Below are 12,977 nucleotides of genomic sequence, written 5' to 3'. Positions count from 1 at the left end.
TGAAAGTGCTTGAGGGCCTCTGCTGCGGGCGCCCCCAGAGCAGGGACGAGCCTCCCCCAACCGGGCAGCTGGACCTGTGCTCTCCGTCCATGCCAACCAGCCAGCCCGGCCCAGGGGCTGTGAGGAGCCCGCAGGTGGCTGCCTCCTCCCAGGCCGGCTCCCAAGGCCCCCTGGCTCCAGCCCTAAGGGGGAGGCCGCGCAGGAGACGGTGCGGTGCAGACTGGGGGGGGGGGGAGGGGAAGGGGGAGGACGGGGGGGGGGGGAGCAGTGAAGGGACAGGTGGGGGTGCTGGGAGCCCCACCCCTCCCGTGTTGGACAGCCGGGCCCTGGGCTGCGGGGCAGGGCCACGCGATGGTGGCTGACTCGAGCCCCTCTGCAGACCTGGACACCGCGAGGAGGAGACAGTGCCAGAGAGCGACCGGGGCCCCTGCTCCCAGTGGGGTCATGAGGCAGCGTCCAGCTCAGTGGCCACTGGAAAGGGGAGTGACTGCACGGTCAGGCTACGGGCAGGACAGCAGGGCCCATGCAGAGGAAGGGGGCCTCGGAGAAGGGGGCTGGCGCCTGTCAGAGGTCACAGGCGGAGGGCGCCTCGGCAGGCAGGGACGGGGGAGGAAGCAGAGCAAGGGCCCCGCAGAGCTCTGGGCCACGGCTCGGCTCCAGGGGCAGGGGGCCAGCACCCTCCGAAACCCGAAACCCACGTCAGCCACAGCCCGCCTGGGCCTGCCCTCCCGTGGGCTGAAGGCCCGGTGTCGGGTCTCCCCGCGTCCTTGGTTCAGATCCAGGTCACTCAAGAGGGAGAAACGCCCTCCCCAGCCCCAGGCTCCTCCGCAGGTCGACGGCGCCACCTGCTGGCCCTTCTGGCTCTGACCCCCACACCGGAGGCCAGGGGTTCAGCACCACACTATGAAGCTGTCCGCAGCCTCTACAGCACAAGTTCGATCCCCGGCCGGCCAGGGAGCTACCCACAGGGTGCAGCAGACCTCGCCTGTCTCGCCCGCTGCTCCCCTCAGCAGTGTGTTTCAGTCAGTCTGCCTGTTCTGCTCCCCGCCCTGTCTCAGGTGGATCCTCTCACACCCCACACCTCTGGCCTGCACCCCAGCTCTTGTATAAATAAATAAATACATCTTAAAATAAACAAATAAATAAATAAATAAATAAGTGAAGTCCAGCTGTGGCCGTGGCTGGACACTGGGCCTCCAAGCTCTGTCCCCTGCAGAGAGGGGTGTCGGCAGGGCCCTGCGCCTGCTCCCACCCGGGCCCCCCACCTTCTGCGGGCCTGGAGGAGGGCCCCGGGAGGAGAACACAGGAGGGGGCGGGCGCCCAGGGAGAGGCGCTGGCCTGGAGGGGCGACGGCGCCCACCCCCGCGGGCCCCCCGCGGCCTGCTCCAGAGCCGCCGCCGCCGGCTCTGGCTCCCCGCTCCTCGCGCGCCCCAGCGGGCCGCGGGCTGGACTGAGGGGCGCCGCAGGCCCCCGCCCCCCGTGAAGCGCGTGGGAGGGCGGCGGCCAGGCCGCGGGAGCACCACGCCGCTGTGGCGCAGCTTGAAGTCATTAGTAAATGTCCGGCAACACTTCAGGAGATGCGCGGGGCACAGGGCCAGGCCGCCCCCCGCCCCCGCCCGCGCGCGCCCCCCGCCCGCCGCGCCCCCGCCCCCCCCGCCCGCGCCCCCGCCGCGCGCCCCCGCCGCGCGCGCCCCCGCCCACGGCGCCCGTGGGCCCCACGCCCTCGCCGCGCTGCGCCGGCCCCGCCCCGCCACGCCACGCCCCGGCCCCGCCCCCCGGCCCCGCCCCGCCCGCCCCGGCCCCTCCCCGGCCCCGCCCACCACGCCGCGACGCCCCGGCCGGCCCCGTCCCCGAGTCGACGCACAAAGTGCGCGCCCAGCGTGGTCGTCATCAGGCATCGCCCGCGTGGGCGGGGCCACGGCCGGCCCGCGACCCAGCGCCATGGCCCCCGCCGCCGCCAGCCCCCCGGAGGTGGTCCGCGCGGCGCAGAAGGACGACTACTACCGCGGCGGGCTGCGGAGCGCGGCGGGCGGCGCCCTGCACAGCCTGGCGGGTGAGCCGGCGCCCGGCCGCGGGCCAGGGGGCCTCCGCGGGGCGGGGCGGGGCGGGGCGGGGCGGGAGGGGCCCGCGGGCGCCCACCCGCGCGCCCCGGGGCCGCCGCCGCGCCCCGCCGGCCTCCCGCGCTGGCGCCGCCCGCAGAGCCGGGCCCTCGGGCGGTGACCGTGGGGCCGCGGGGTCGCCCTCGGGCCGCGCTGGCCGGACGCCCCGGGGCCGGCGGCAGGTTCCCGGGAGACCCTCCGGGCCGGTGGGCTCCGGCCGCGGGCGAGGCGGAGCGCGCGGCGCTGAGGAGGGCGTGGAGCGGGGCGTGGGGCCGGCGGCCGCGCCTGTCCTGGCGCCCCGGCAGCGTGAGTGTCCCGCAGGCGCGAGGAAGTGGCTGGAGTGGAGGAGGGAGCTCGAGCTGCTCTCCGACGTCGCCTATTTTGGCCTCACCACGCTCGCAGGTAGCAGCCCCCACTGGACCCTGGGACTCAGGGTCTCCCTCTAGCCGCCACCCCGGGCCAGTGGACAGGGCTGCTGTCCCCGTGTCCCTGGAGCCGGCCAGTGCAGCCTCTGGGAACGGGGGGACCCATGTGCCCCCACCCTACCCCCCTAGCAAGCCAGCCCTGAGCGGGTGGGCGGTGGCTGCAGGCGGGAAGGTCTCTGCCCTTTGTCCTGGCCAGCGTGCTCTCTCCGTCCTCCTCGTGTTCCTGGGACCGCTGTCCAAAGTGTCCTTGGGACTTTCTCCATCGCTAACCCTGGGGGCCCGTGGGGGGTCTGGCACTGAGCCCTGTACAGGGTGCGGGCAGGGAAGCCGGTCCTGGGACCAAGCAGCCACCCTCCTGCTGCAGTGCACAGGCCGGGGACAGACAGTAGACCCGTCAGAGGCGGGGCAGGGGCTGGGAAGGGGGCTTCCCAGGTGGGCAGAATTGGGTTGGCCAAGGGGCCTGAGGGGACGTCCCTGGTGGGGACCACCAGTAGGCAGGCGAGGAGTGGTTGGAGGCGCAAGCGACCCGCAGGCTGGGATCACTGGCTTTCCCTCCAGAGGAAGCCAAAAGAGGGATGGTGGGCGCAGACTGGGACACCCCGGGGTGACAGTGCTGAAATGGGGTGGCGTGCCTGTCAGGTGTTCAGGCAAGTCAGGGCAACACTGAGGCCTGTGGCCTGGGGAGTGGGTGGTGTTGGGTGAGTTCGCATGTTTATCGCATGTTCTCTTAGCAGCCACCCGCAAAGCCTGGTGCTGGCTGGCGTGGAAAGTGGGGTGTTGTGGGCGCAGGCAGGGGAGAATGGAGTTGATTGCCTGGGGCAGTGGGAGGGCCGGGCGCTGCTACTGAGGAGGGGCCTTGCAAGACTGGGGCGCTTAGGGCAAGTGGGCACAGGTCAGGAGGCCACTGCCAAGGCCCAGAAGCCCCTCACTGCAGAGATGGGGGTGTAGCAGGAGGACAGGGACCACCACACAGGACAGAGCCTCTGTCTCAGGGCACCCAGTCCCTGTGGGGCTCCTCAGTGGCGCCCTCGGTGTCCCCGTGCCCGCAGGCTACCAGACCCTCGGGGAGGAGTACGTCGGCATCGTCCAGGTGGACCCGTCTGGGCGCCGCGTGCCCTCGGGCTGCGCCGCGGCCTGCTGGTGGCCCTGCACGCCGTCCTGCCCTACCTGCTGGACAGAGCCCTGCTGCACCTGGAGCACGAGCTGCAGGCAGATGGTGGTGGGCGGCCCTCCCAAGGCAGCCTGGCGCTGGGGGGCGCCGGCGCTCAGGGGCCCGGCGTCTGGTGCAGCGGCACACGGCCGGGCTGTCGGAGCCGCAGCGGAGGGCGCTCCTGCAGGTCACAGCGGGATTGCGGTGGGGCCTGGGCTGCCTGCAGCGGCTCCACGTAGCTTGGTTCTACATCCACGGCACCTTCTACCACCTGGCCAAGCGGCTGGCAGGCGTGGCCTATGTGAGTACAGGCGCGCGCGGTCCGCTGGCTCTCGGGGGCTGGGCCTGGAGCCCCTCAAGACGCCTGGGATTTGGAATCAGCCCCAGGTCACACCCAGGATGCTGAGACCTGGGCGCTCTGGCCCTGTTCAAAGAGCCAGGCGAGGGGGGTCTGCCTCCCGGGGCGGCGGCGTGTGAGGGTGAGGGTGCTCCTCGGGCGCATGCAGCCTGTCCCCGCAGATGCAAGGGGCACGTCTTCCTGACCATGACCCCTCACGCCAGCATCCGCACGGGTCTCAGGTCCAGCCCGTCCTGTCGTGGGTCTCGGCAGTGCTTCGCAGTCCGCCGAGACCCCTCCCAGCCCAGGCCCGCCGTCCCGGTGCCTCCTGCTCCCTCTGCGCCCTCCCCATTGGGCCCTCACTCGACTCCCGGAACGAGGCTTCTTGCCCGGTGCTGGCGGTGGCTGGGCTCCGACACGGCCGTCCCCCCCCGGGCCTCTGGGGCGCTACGTCCACCAAGGCTGGACCTGCCCCCGCCCCGGGTTTGGGTGCCAGTTCCTGGGAGACCGGGCAGGGCGGGGGTGGCTGGCTGCCCCTTCGGAGGCGGAGCCGGGAGCGGTGGCTGTCGTGCTGCAGAGGCGGCTGGGCCACGGCGGCGCCTGTGTGGGCAGGCACCTTGCGGAGCAGGCGGAGGTGGTCGGCCTCTGCCCTTTCTGGCACCCGGTGCCTCTCAGGCTGCTTTGTCGCTTCCTTCTCTCTCCAAGCGGTGGGTCCCAGCACACGCCCCGCCCTCGCCCCGCAGACCGCGCCTGAGCTCGCTGGCGCGGCAGGTGGCTCCTGTCAGGAGCAGGGCCCTGCCTGTGCCAGGCCCTCCCCCCCACCCCGTGCCCCTCAGCCAGGGCGCCCTGCACCCCGCCCCCGCTGCGCCCTCGGCGAGGCAAGGTGTTTCCTCGTCCCTCGGCAGCTCCGCGTCCACCGCCCGCCCGCAGAAGACACGCAGGCGCGCGCCAGCTACCGGCTGCTGGGGCTGGTGTCCCTGGCGCACCTGGCGCTGGCCGCCGGCCTGCAGCTGCTCGCCCTCCGGCAGAGACGTCGCGCCCGCCGCGACGGGAGGCTGCCCCGAGGCCTGGCCCACCGCAGGTGTGTGGCGAGTGGCTCGGGCGGGCCCCTGGGTGGGTGCGAGTTCTCGGGACTCTCTGCTCTCCCAGGAGCCACGCGGAAGACAGAGCGGCCCCCAGGGGCTCCCTGTGCACGCTGTGTCTGGAGGAGCGCCGGCACCCCACGGCCACGCCCTGTGGCCACCTCTTCTGCTGGGAGTGCGTCACCCAGTGGTGTGACACCAAGGTGGGCACCTGCAAGCAGCGCCCCTTGTGCACCCCACTGAGGCCGCGGGCGTTTCTCAAAGCCCCCAGGCCTGCCGCTGGGGTCTGGACTCCAGCTGGGAGCCGAGGGGGAGGCAGGAGCTCCTGCCCTGGGGCTCGGGTTATCGGGGCCTCCCGAGCCTTCGGGGGGCTGCTGGGGACACCATGCCCCCACCCCACTGGCTGCAGGGGGGGTCCGGTGCCAGGGACCCGCTACCCGCAGGCTCAGCGGCAGCCCCGAGAGGGGGCGGTGCCGGCCTGTCTCCCGGCCACCACCTCCCCCGACATCCAGCTCCGTGCAGGGCTGGCGTGGAGCTGGCACCATGGCCCCCGCCGCCCAGGTCCTGGGCCTCAGCACCTGTCGGGTCGCTGCCCCTTCGCGCGGCCCCCAGCGGCGCTGGGAAGGCAGCACCGGGCCTGCCCCGGGCCGTCGCTCCCGAAGGGGATGCTGACCCCGCCCGCCCCCGCAGACGGAGTGCCCCCTGTGCAGAGAGGCGTGCCCGCCGCAGAAGCTCGTCTACCTGCGCCACTACCGCTGACCCGGCCCGGCGCGCCGCCGCCTCACCTGTCTGGCCCCGAGACCGCGCCAGCAGGGCGGGGGCAGCTGCCGGACCCGGCTGCACCGGCGGGCAGTGCCAGGGTCCGGAGGCCCCGCACTCCCCCCGTGCGCACCTTAGGACAGCGGCTCCTCGGGAATTTCTGGTTTGGACGCGGCCTGGGCTTCCCTCCCGTCCCCACCGCCAGGCCAGGAACGCCAGGCAGGCCGGGCCTGGCTGGGCCATTTGTGAGGAGAAAGGGATCCCGGCCTCGGGTACCTGCCGGAAAGGCCGCTGTGGCCACTGGCCAGAGAACAGCGGTCACTCCAGGCGTTCCCGAGACCCGAGGCGGCTGCTGGCCGAGGCGGCGGGGCCCCACCTCCACGAGCCCTCAGGGACGCCGGCAGCTGCAGGCCCGGAGCGATGCTCAGACCGCAGAGCCCTGACCAGGGCCACGGGGCAGGGGCAGCCCCCGGGCCACAGGGCCATCCGGGCCGCGCAGGGCTGGCGTGTTCCAGAGAGACGACGCGGGGCGGGGGGGGGGGGGGGAGGCCGTCTTTAATAAAGTTGGAATTAAAAAGCCACTTAGTAAAATGTTGAAGAGTATTTCGCTTTTTATCACATCAAAAAAGTCGACATGCAGAGTCAGATGGTTCCCGTGGAGGGGGCGGCGGGGCCGCCCTCACAGAGGCTGCGCCGGGAGGGCCGTCGCGTGAAGGACTTTAAATTAATTGGGACAAAACAGACGTATCAAAGAAATGTGCCAAAATAATCTGAAACAATTAAAATATAGTACATGTATTTATACCCCCAGGCCCTCGAACGCGATCGTGGGAGTTTACGGCGGCGGGCGGCGGGGCGGCGCCGGGCGGGAGACCTCGAGGGAGACGAGGCGGACGCTGGCGTGAGGACGCGGGCGGGTCGCCGTCCAGCCGACGGGCCTTCCGGGACGCGCGTCCTCCGGCGGCCGGGCCCGGCCAGGTCCTCAGAGGCGGGGGTGCAGCCCGGTCCCTACGTGGGGCTCCAGGAGGCGCGGCCCCCCCCTGCCCGCCGCGGCCCCCTGGGCCTCCCCGACCACGGCCCGCGGTTCGGTTGAAGCGCCGGTGTCTCCGGACCCTGGTGATCAGTTACAGACAGAAGCTCCTTTCGAAAAGAAAATCCAACTCCCTCGAATTCAACTACTTTATGTGCAGAGGCGGCACCGCGACGGGCCCGGCGCCTCGGGCCGCGGCCGCTGCAGCCCGCGCCTAGCTCGCGAACGCCTTGCCCGCGTCCTCCTTGCCCCTGTACGTCCTCTTGCCGTGCGTGAACGGGATGTACCGGTACTTGATCATGTGCTGGGGACAGACAGACGCCAGGGACTTCAGAGCCCGGCCCGGCCGCCAGGCGCCTCCCCAGCGCACCGGCCCCCGCCCGCGCTCCCGCCTGGCGGCGCCCGGTGACACGGCAGCGGCCTGACAGCAGAGCACCTAGGCCCACCCCTGCCCCGCCTGCCGGCAGGGCTGCGCCCCCCACGGGGCCTCTGAAGTGGCACGAGGGGCAGCACACTGTGGGGCCTGCTCAGGTCGCCTTAGAGCGACTCACGCAAGACCTGGCACGTCCAAACTGAGGCCCACCCACGACACCCCAACGGCCCCAGCCCCGCCTGGCAGGCCCCCGGGCCTTCACCTTGATCTGCCTCTTCATGGTGATGCAGAACAGCATGATGAAGTACATGACCAGGATGGGCCAGAACACCGGCACGTTGAAAGCCTCAAAGAAGGTGCAGACCATGGCCACCAGGATGCCCTTGGTCGCCGCGTGCCTTGAGGGAGGGCAGAGGGTGCGTGAGGCCGGGCCGTGGGCCTCCCCCCGGGAGCTGCTGCCAGCTGCGTCCACTCCGGGAACATGGTTCCCAGGCTGCTACGGAACTACAGGCGCGGGGACCAAACCCCAGTCGCACCCCACAGACCAGCCAGACCGGGCCTGCGTGGGGCCTGAAGGGCCTGCCAGTCTCCCTACCGGGCACAGCCAGGCTCTAGCCTCCCTGAGCGGCCGCGTCCCCAGCATGGCTGCCCCCAAGCTGCACGGCGAAGACGTGGCCGGCCCAGCCAAGGCCCCGCGAGAGCCCCTCGGAGCAGAGGGGCCGCGCCTGGAGGGAGGCCCCCGGGACAGACCCAGACGCTCCTCGCGGCTGGCCTCGGCGTTTCGGCGCGCGCCTGCGAGGGGCGGCGGCAGGGGTCTGCGCGGGCAGGCGGGCAGGCGGGCGGGCGGGCAGGCGGCAGAGCAGGCGCGCGGAGCCGTCGGAGCCCGCCCAGCCCCTGGGAGCAGCTCACCAGAACTTAAACTCCGGCAGCCTGCGGATGAAGGGCCGGAACTCCTCGTTCTGGCGGGTGGGCAGCGAGGGGCCGTCGTCTGAAAGCAGAAGTGGAGCTGAGCGGCGGTGGGCGCCCGCCGCACCCCCAACGCTCTGCCGTGGAGGCAGGTTTGCACGGTGCGCTTCTGAGTGGGGTCACGACCCACTGATCGTGGAGACTGCGAGACACCCCCCACACCCGAGCCCAGGCGGCCCCACCCCGCCATAAGCTCACTCCCCACCCAGGCGGGAAACTGAGGCCCAAGAAAGGGGCTCTTGGCTGGTTAACCCCCAAATGCTGGAGGACCTTGCCCTTAGGATTTCAGGACCGTCCACAGAGGGCTCTGCGGGCCTCCTCCGGGGGCGGGCCCAGAGAACACCTCTGGCTCCCGGGGGGCGCACGAGCACGGACACACTGCGAGTTTAGGAAGTAGGGGGCAGAGAGCACTCTGGCCACTGCCCAGGTCCTCACTGGCTCTGCCCGAGACCATGGACGGGTCACCTGACCCTGTATGCCTCAGTTTCCCCGTCTGCAAAGCGTGGTCGGCACACATGGTGGCTCAGAGCTGGACTCGCCGCGACGGAGTCCAGCCCGAGCAGCGTGTGCCCCGCCTGGCTCGCGCACTGCCCACTCCCCTCTGTGACTCTACCTGAATCTTCCATCAGGGAAGGGTCCACCTTTGGAGACAGGAAAGCTATGAAGAGGTTCAGGTGGTAGATCCCCAAGGCATAGGTCACGATGTACCAGCCCTGGGAGAGGAGACAATCAGCCAGGCCCGGCCGCGCCCACACAGGCCACTGGCCCCGAGGGGCGCGGGGAGCGGCCTCGGAGCGTGATGCTGGTGAGGGCTGCTCCCGGCCGCCGAGGCAGTGGGAGGGAGGCCCCCAACCCAGGCGGGGCTGGTGCGGGGGGTCCCGAGGCCCGCCGCCGTCAACCCAGGCCGAGAGGCCACGCTGAGGAGCGCTGCGGGGCGCCACCCACCCCGGGGAATGGAGAACCGGAAAATCGGGAAGCAAGAACGAGGACGGGGCGTCTGGACCCGCCCCTCGCCCAGAGGGCGCAGCTGGGCCCCGCAGAGCCGCACACACCGGCCCGGCCTCCGCATCCTCAGCGCAGATGGCAGTCTCGGGGGACACCAGAACCTGAGCGGCCCCCCGCGAGCCCAGCGCGTGGCGGACGCAGACCCGGGCGGCGGCCCCGCCCCCGCCGCCCTCCCCCGAGGTTTCTGGGTCATTCTCTCCAGCAGAGAACGCACCGCATCCCAATTCCTAAAAATCCCGAACTCAGTCACGGTGAGTTTGACACCGGCCTCCGCCGTCCTGAGCAGACCGCGTCCTCACGTCCTCCCTCCCACGACCAACGCCTGGCTCTGTGGGAGCCCCAAGCGCCACTGTATCCACATCCAGGGGTGCAGCAGCGCCCCGGGAACAAGCACGTCCACCGAGACCAGCCCCCGGGCCTGCAGCCACTGGGGCAGTGTCTGCTGTCCGCGAGGACAGAGGAGGGGAGACCGGAGGGGAGACAGGACCGGGCAGCACCGGCCCAGGGGAGCCCTCCAGCCACCGCGGGCGCAGCGTCCAGCTGAGACGGCAGTCCCTCGCGGTGGTCCAAGCTCACTTTGTCCCCAGAGCCTCCCGTCGCCCCACATCCAGAGACAGGGTCAGGGGGCCGCCAGAGGGGCCGCCAGAGGGGCCACTGTCCCGAGCACACCCGAGGGCGGGGAGGTCGGAGCTACCTGGGCAGGGCCCGCGCCCGGCTGCTCAACAGCCCCACACTGCCCCACACTCATTCACTGCACGACTGGGCGGCGACTCCCGGACACCACCCCCTTCCCCTCGACGCCCCCACGCACTGTGGAGCTGGCGCGGCCGTCCCGCCCACACCTACCTGCAGCAGGTAGACCCGGATCATGTAGACGAAGCTCAGGCCCAGCGTCACCACCCACCGCACAGCCGTGTAGGGCGTGGACTTGTCCAGCCAGGACTGGTAGATCTGGGGGAGAAGCACACGTCAGGAGACCCGCAGGCCCAGGGGCGACCTGGCCAGAGGCACCGGCGCGGACGCATGCAGGTCAACGCTCACGGCCTGTGCATCAGGCCCAACCGGGCGGAGCGACGCGCCAGCCACGACCTCCGGCCCCGCCGCTGCTCCACAGTCGACTGGTGCTGGCTGGAGCAAAAGCGGGAGCCAACTGCCCACTCGGTCAGCGGCCTCCTCAGACCGCGCCCCACGCCCGGAGCAGAGTGGGCCCTACCAGGCCGCGAGGGCCAGGCGGGCAGGCCCGGAGCGCCTCACAGCTGCAGGAGAAGACCAGGCACTCGCGCCAGGGGCAGCAGCCCGGCCGGCCCTTCCACCTCTCTCTGGCCGCCGGCCCCACACGAACGTGCCCGGCTCAGGTTTCTCCTGGAATATTTACTCAGCTCGTCACCAAACACCTACCTGTCCGAGTCTCGTGAAGAACCTGTACACCACCGACGGCTTCCCGTGCACGGAGCCCCCGGCACCGTCGCCCTCCGACATCCTGTAACAGAGAGGACGGGACACGGTGCGTGAAGGCAGCCTGCGCCGCCAGGAGGCCCGGGGAGCCCGCAGCAGCCAGGTGTGGGGCTGGGGCGGACGGCACGTGACTGGCAGCAGCGAGCAGGTGACTTTCACTTCTGCTGATGCCGAGGCGAGGCCCTGGGCAGGTTCTGCGCTGGCGCCTCCCGGGCCGGCCTCCCCGCCCGCCCACACTTCCTCCTGGCCCTCCTCGGGGCGCCCTGCAGGCCTCTCCTGCACGCCAGCCCAGGCTGCTCCCGGGCACCAGCGCCCCGCGCGGGCCTCAGGCCTCCTGGGCACCCGCAGAAGCCTGTCCCGGCCACGAGGGCGGGGCGAGCGGGCGCAGTGCCTTATCTGCACGCGGGTAATGCCACCTGCCTGCCCAATGCCCACCTGCAGCTCCAGGAGGAACAAACCCGTGAGACCAGGAACCTGTGAGCGGGCAGCGTTACCCACCCCGTGGAGCAGCAGCCAGTCCCGAGCAGTTTAAGCTGCTGCCCAAGGTCGCGAGCAGCCGGGAGGCCGGTGACAGCGCCGACAGCGCTGACAAGGCCGAGGCGCCCAGGCCAAGGGTCAGGCTCCAGGCGGCCCCAGCCCGGGCAGCGCGTTCCCAGAGCCGTCTGCACCAGCGGACCTTGGCTCTGATCTCGTGGCCAAGGTCTCTGACCCTGTGGCCGCAGGGCCCGGTTCCTCGTCTGCGAAACAGCGCTCGCTGCCGTCCCAGGAGCTCGGGCCCTGCCAACACCTCTGGGCTGTGCACAACGTCTCAGGCAGAAAACCAAGGCCAAGGGGAGCAGGTCCCGGCCCACCAGCCGGCCACACCCTCCCTGCCCGCACCCTCTGCCCCGCCTCCCGAGCACTCTGGCGCCCGGACTGGGCCGGCAGGCGGGAGGCAGGCCCCAGGGCCTGGAGGGGAAAGTGTCCAGACCGCATCGCAGTGCTGGGATGGGCCAGCAGCCTCCGCGAGGTGTGCGGTGCAGAGCGCCAGGAGGCACGGGAGCCCCACACCTTCTGCTCCCAGGAGTGCAGCCGTGGCCCCCGGGGGTGCGTCCTTACCCCCTTGAAAGGGCTAAGTCAGAGTTCACCCGAGCCCAGCACGGCCACCTGCGCAGGCCGCAGAGGCTCCGTCGGTTGCAGCTCCTCCTCTCCCTTTACCACCAGACCAGTCACCTGCAGGCAGGCGAGGGGACACCAGGGAGCCCCTCTTCCGCCCTGCAGTAGCCAAGTGACCGCTGACACCCCCTATGGCAACTAAGCACATGGAGACCCGCCTGTGATGGGCTCGCCAGCGACCCTGGACCACCAGACCGAGGCACCCTCCAGGCCAGGGGACGTGGGCAGCAGGCAGAGGGCCCAGAGTCTGGTCCGGGACACACCCGTGCGCGCGCCTGCAGCCCCCGGCCCCGGCCCTGTGAGGGCAGTTTGCGGGAGCTGGGTGGGCCCACGGCGCCCTCAAACATGGGGCCCTTCCTGGGTCAACGGGCACCCGCCTCTGAGCGCAATCCTCTCAGAGAGGCCCTGCCTGACGGCCCAGCTGACCACCCCCAAGACAGCCGTGTCCGCCGGCCTCATCTCGCCGCCAACCACGGCCGACTCCTCCGGCCTCGCTAGGCCCCAGAACACGAGCTCCTCGAGGGGAGCCCGGTCGGCTGCCCTGCGGGACCTGCCGCCGAGCAGGGCCTGTCCCAGGGCGGCCGCCGGCACGTCGCCTGCTGGACGGTCCTCTGCGCTCGGCCCCAAGGAAACGGCCAAAGCGAGACCAGCCAGCGCGCCCGCGGCCCCCGCGAGTCCCGGCGCCCCTCCCGCCCCGCGGCCCCCGGCGGCGCCCCGCCGGGCCCGAGGCCGGCCCGACTGGGCAGCGAGCGCCGGGGGCCGGAGAGGCGCCCGCGCGGACACGGGGCCGCGGCCCGAGGACGCGCGAGGCCCGGCCCGCGAGCCGCGACACGGAAGGCCCCGGCCCGGCCCCGCGCGCGGCGAGCGGACGTGTCCACCCCGGGGGGCGGCGGCCCGGCCCCGCCCGCCCCGCCCGCCCCGCCCGCGTACCTGGTGGCTCCGCGGCGGCCGAGCGCGTCTCCCGAGGCCGCGGGAAGGGGGGCGCGGACAGGCGGCCGCGCCGGGCTCCGCGGGTCCGGGCAGCAGCGGCGAGCACTTCCGCTCCGTCCTGCGCGGCGCCGCCTCCGGCCTCAAGATGGCCGCCGGGGCGGGGCGCGGCCTCCAACCATTTCCGCTTCCGGGCGGGCGCCCAGGCCGTTGG

The 12,977-nt window shown here is 72.0% G+C and overlaps 2 protein-coding genes across 2 annotated transcripts; one reads left to right on the top strand and one right to left on the bottom strand.

Annotated features, from left to right (window-relative positions):
- Positions 1-1,941: 1,941 nt before the first annotated feature.
- On the top strand, positions 1,942-6,371 carry PEX10 (peroxisomal biogenesis factor 10). Its single transcript, XM_037499659.1, is given in 8 exon segments — positions 1,942-2,053; positions 2,421-2,501; positions 3,574-3,642; positions 3,645-3,785; positions 3,788-3,975; positions 4,917-5,092; positions 5,161-5,296; positions 5,784-6,371. Coding segments are annotated over 8 exon segments (972 nt in total). The 3' UTR covers positions 5,853-6,371.
- A 503-nt stretch (positions 6,372-6,874) lies between these two features.
- RER1 (retention in endoplasmic reticulum sorting receptor 1) lies at positions 6,875-12,814 on the bottom strand. Its single transcript, XM_037499658.2, has 7 exons — positions 12,767-12,814; positions 10,625-10,706; positions 10,073-10,177; positions 8,835-8,934; positions 8,165-8,243; positions 7,518-7,653; positions 6,875-7,186 (listed from the first exon to the last, which is right to left on the bottom strand). Exons 2-7 carry the CDS (start codon positions 10,703-10,705, stop codon positions 7,097-7,099), a joined length of 591 nt encoding a protein of 196 aa, XP_037355555.1. The 5' UTR covers position 10,706; positions 12,767-12,814; the 3' UTR covers positions 6,875-7,096.
- Between the last annotated feature and the right edge of the window lie 163 nt (positions 12,815-12,977).

Source organism: Talpa occidentalis, unplaced genomic scaffold, assembly GCF_014898055.3.
Source record: "Talpa occidentalis isolate TD23 unplaced genomic scaffold, MPIMG_talOcc4v2.1 talOcc4.9, whole genome shotgun sequence".
Taxonomy (NCBI): Eukaryota; Metazoa; Chordata; class Mammalia; order Eulipotyphla; family Talpidae; genus Talpa; species Talpa occidentalis.
Note: the sequence above shows the minus strand (reverse complement) of the source record. Positions and strands in the feature narration are given on the sequence as shown.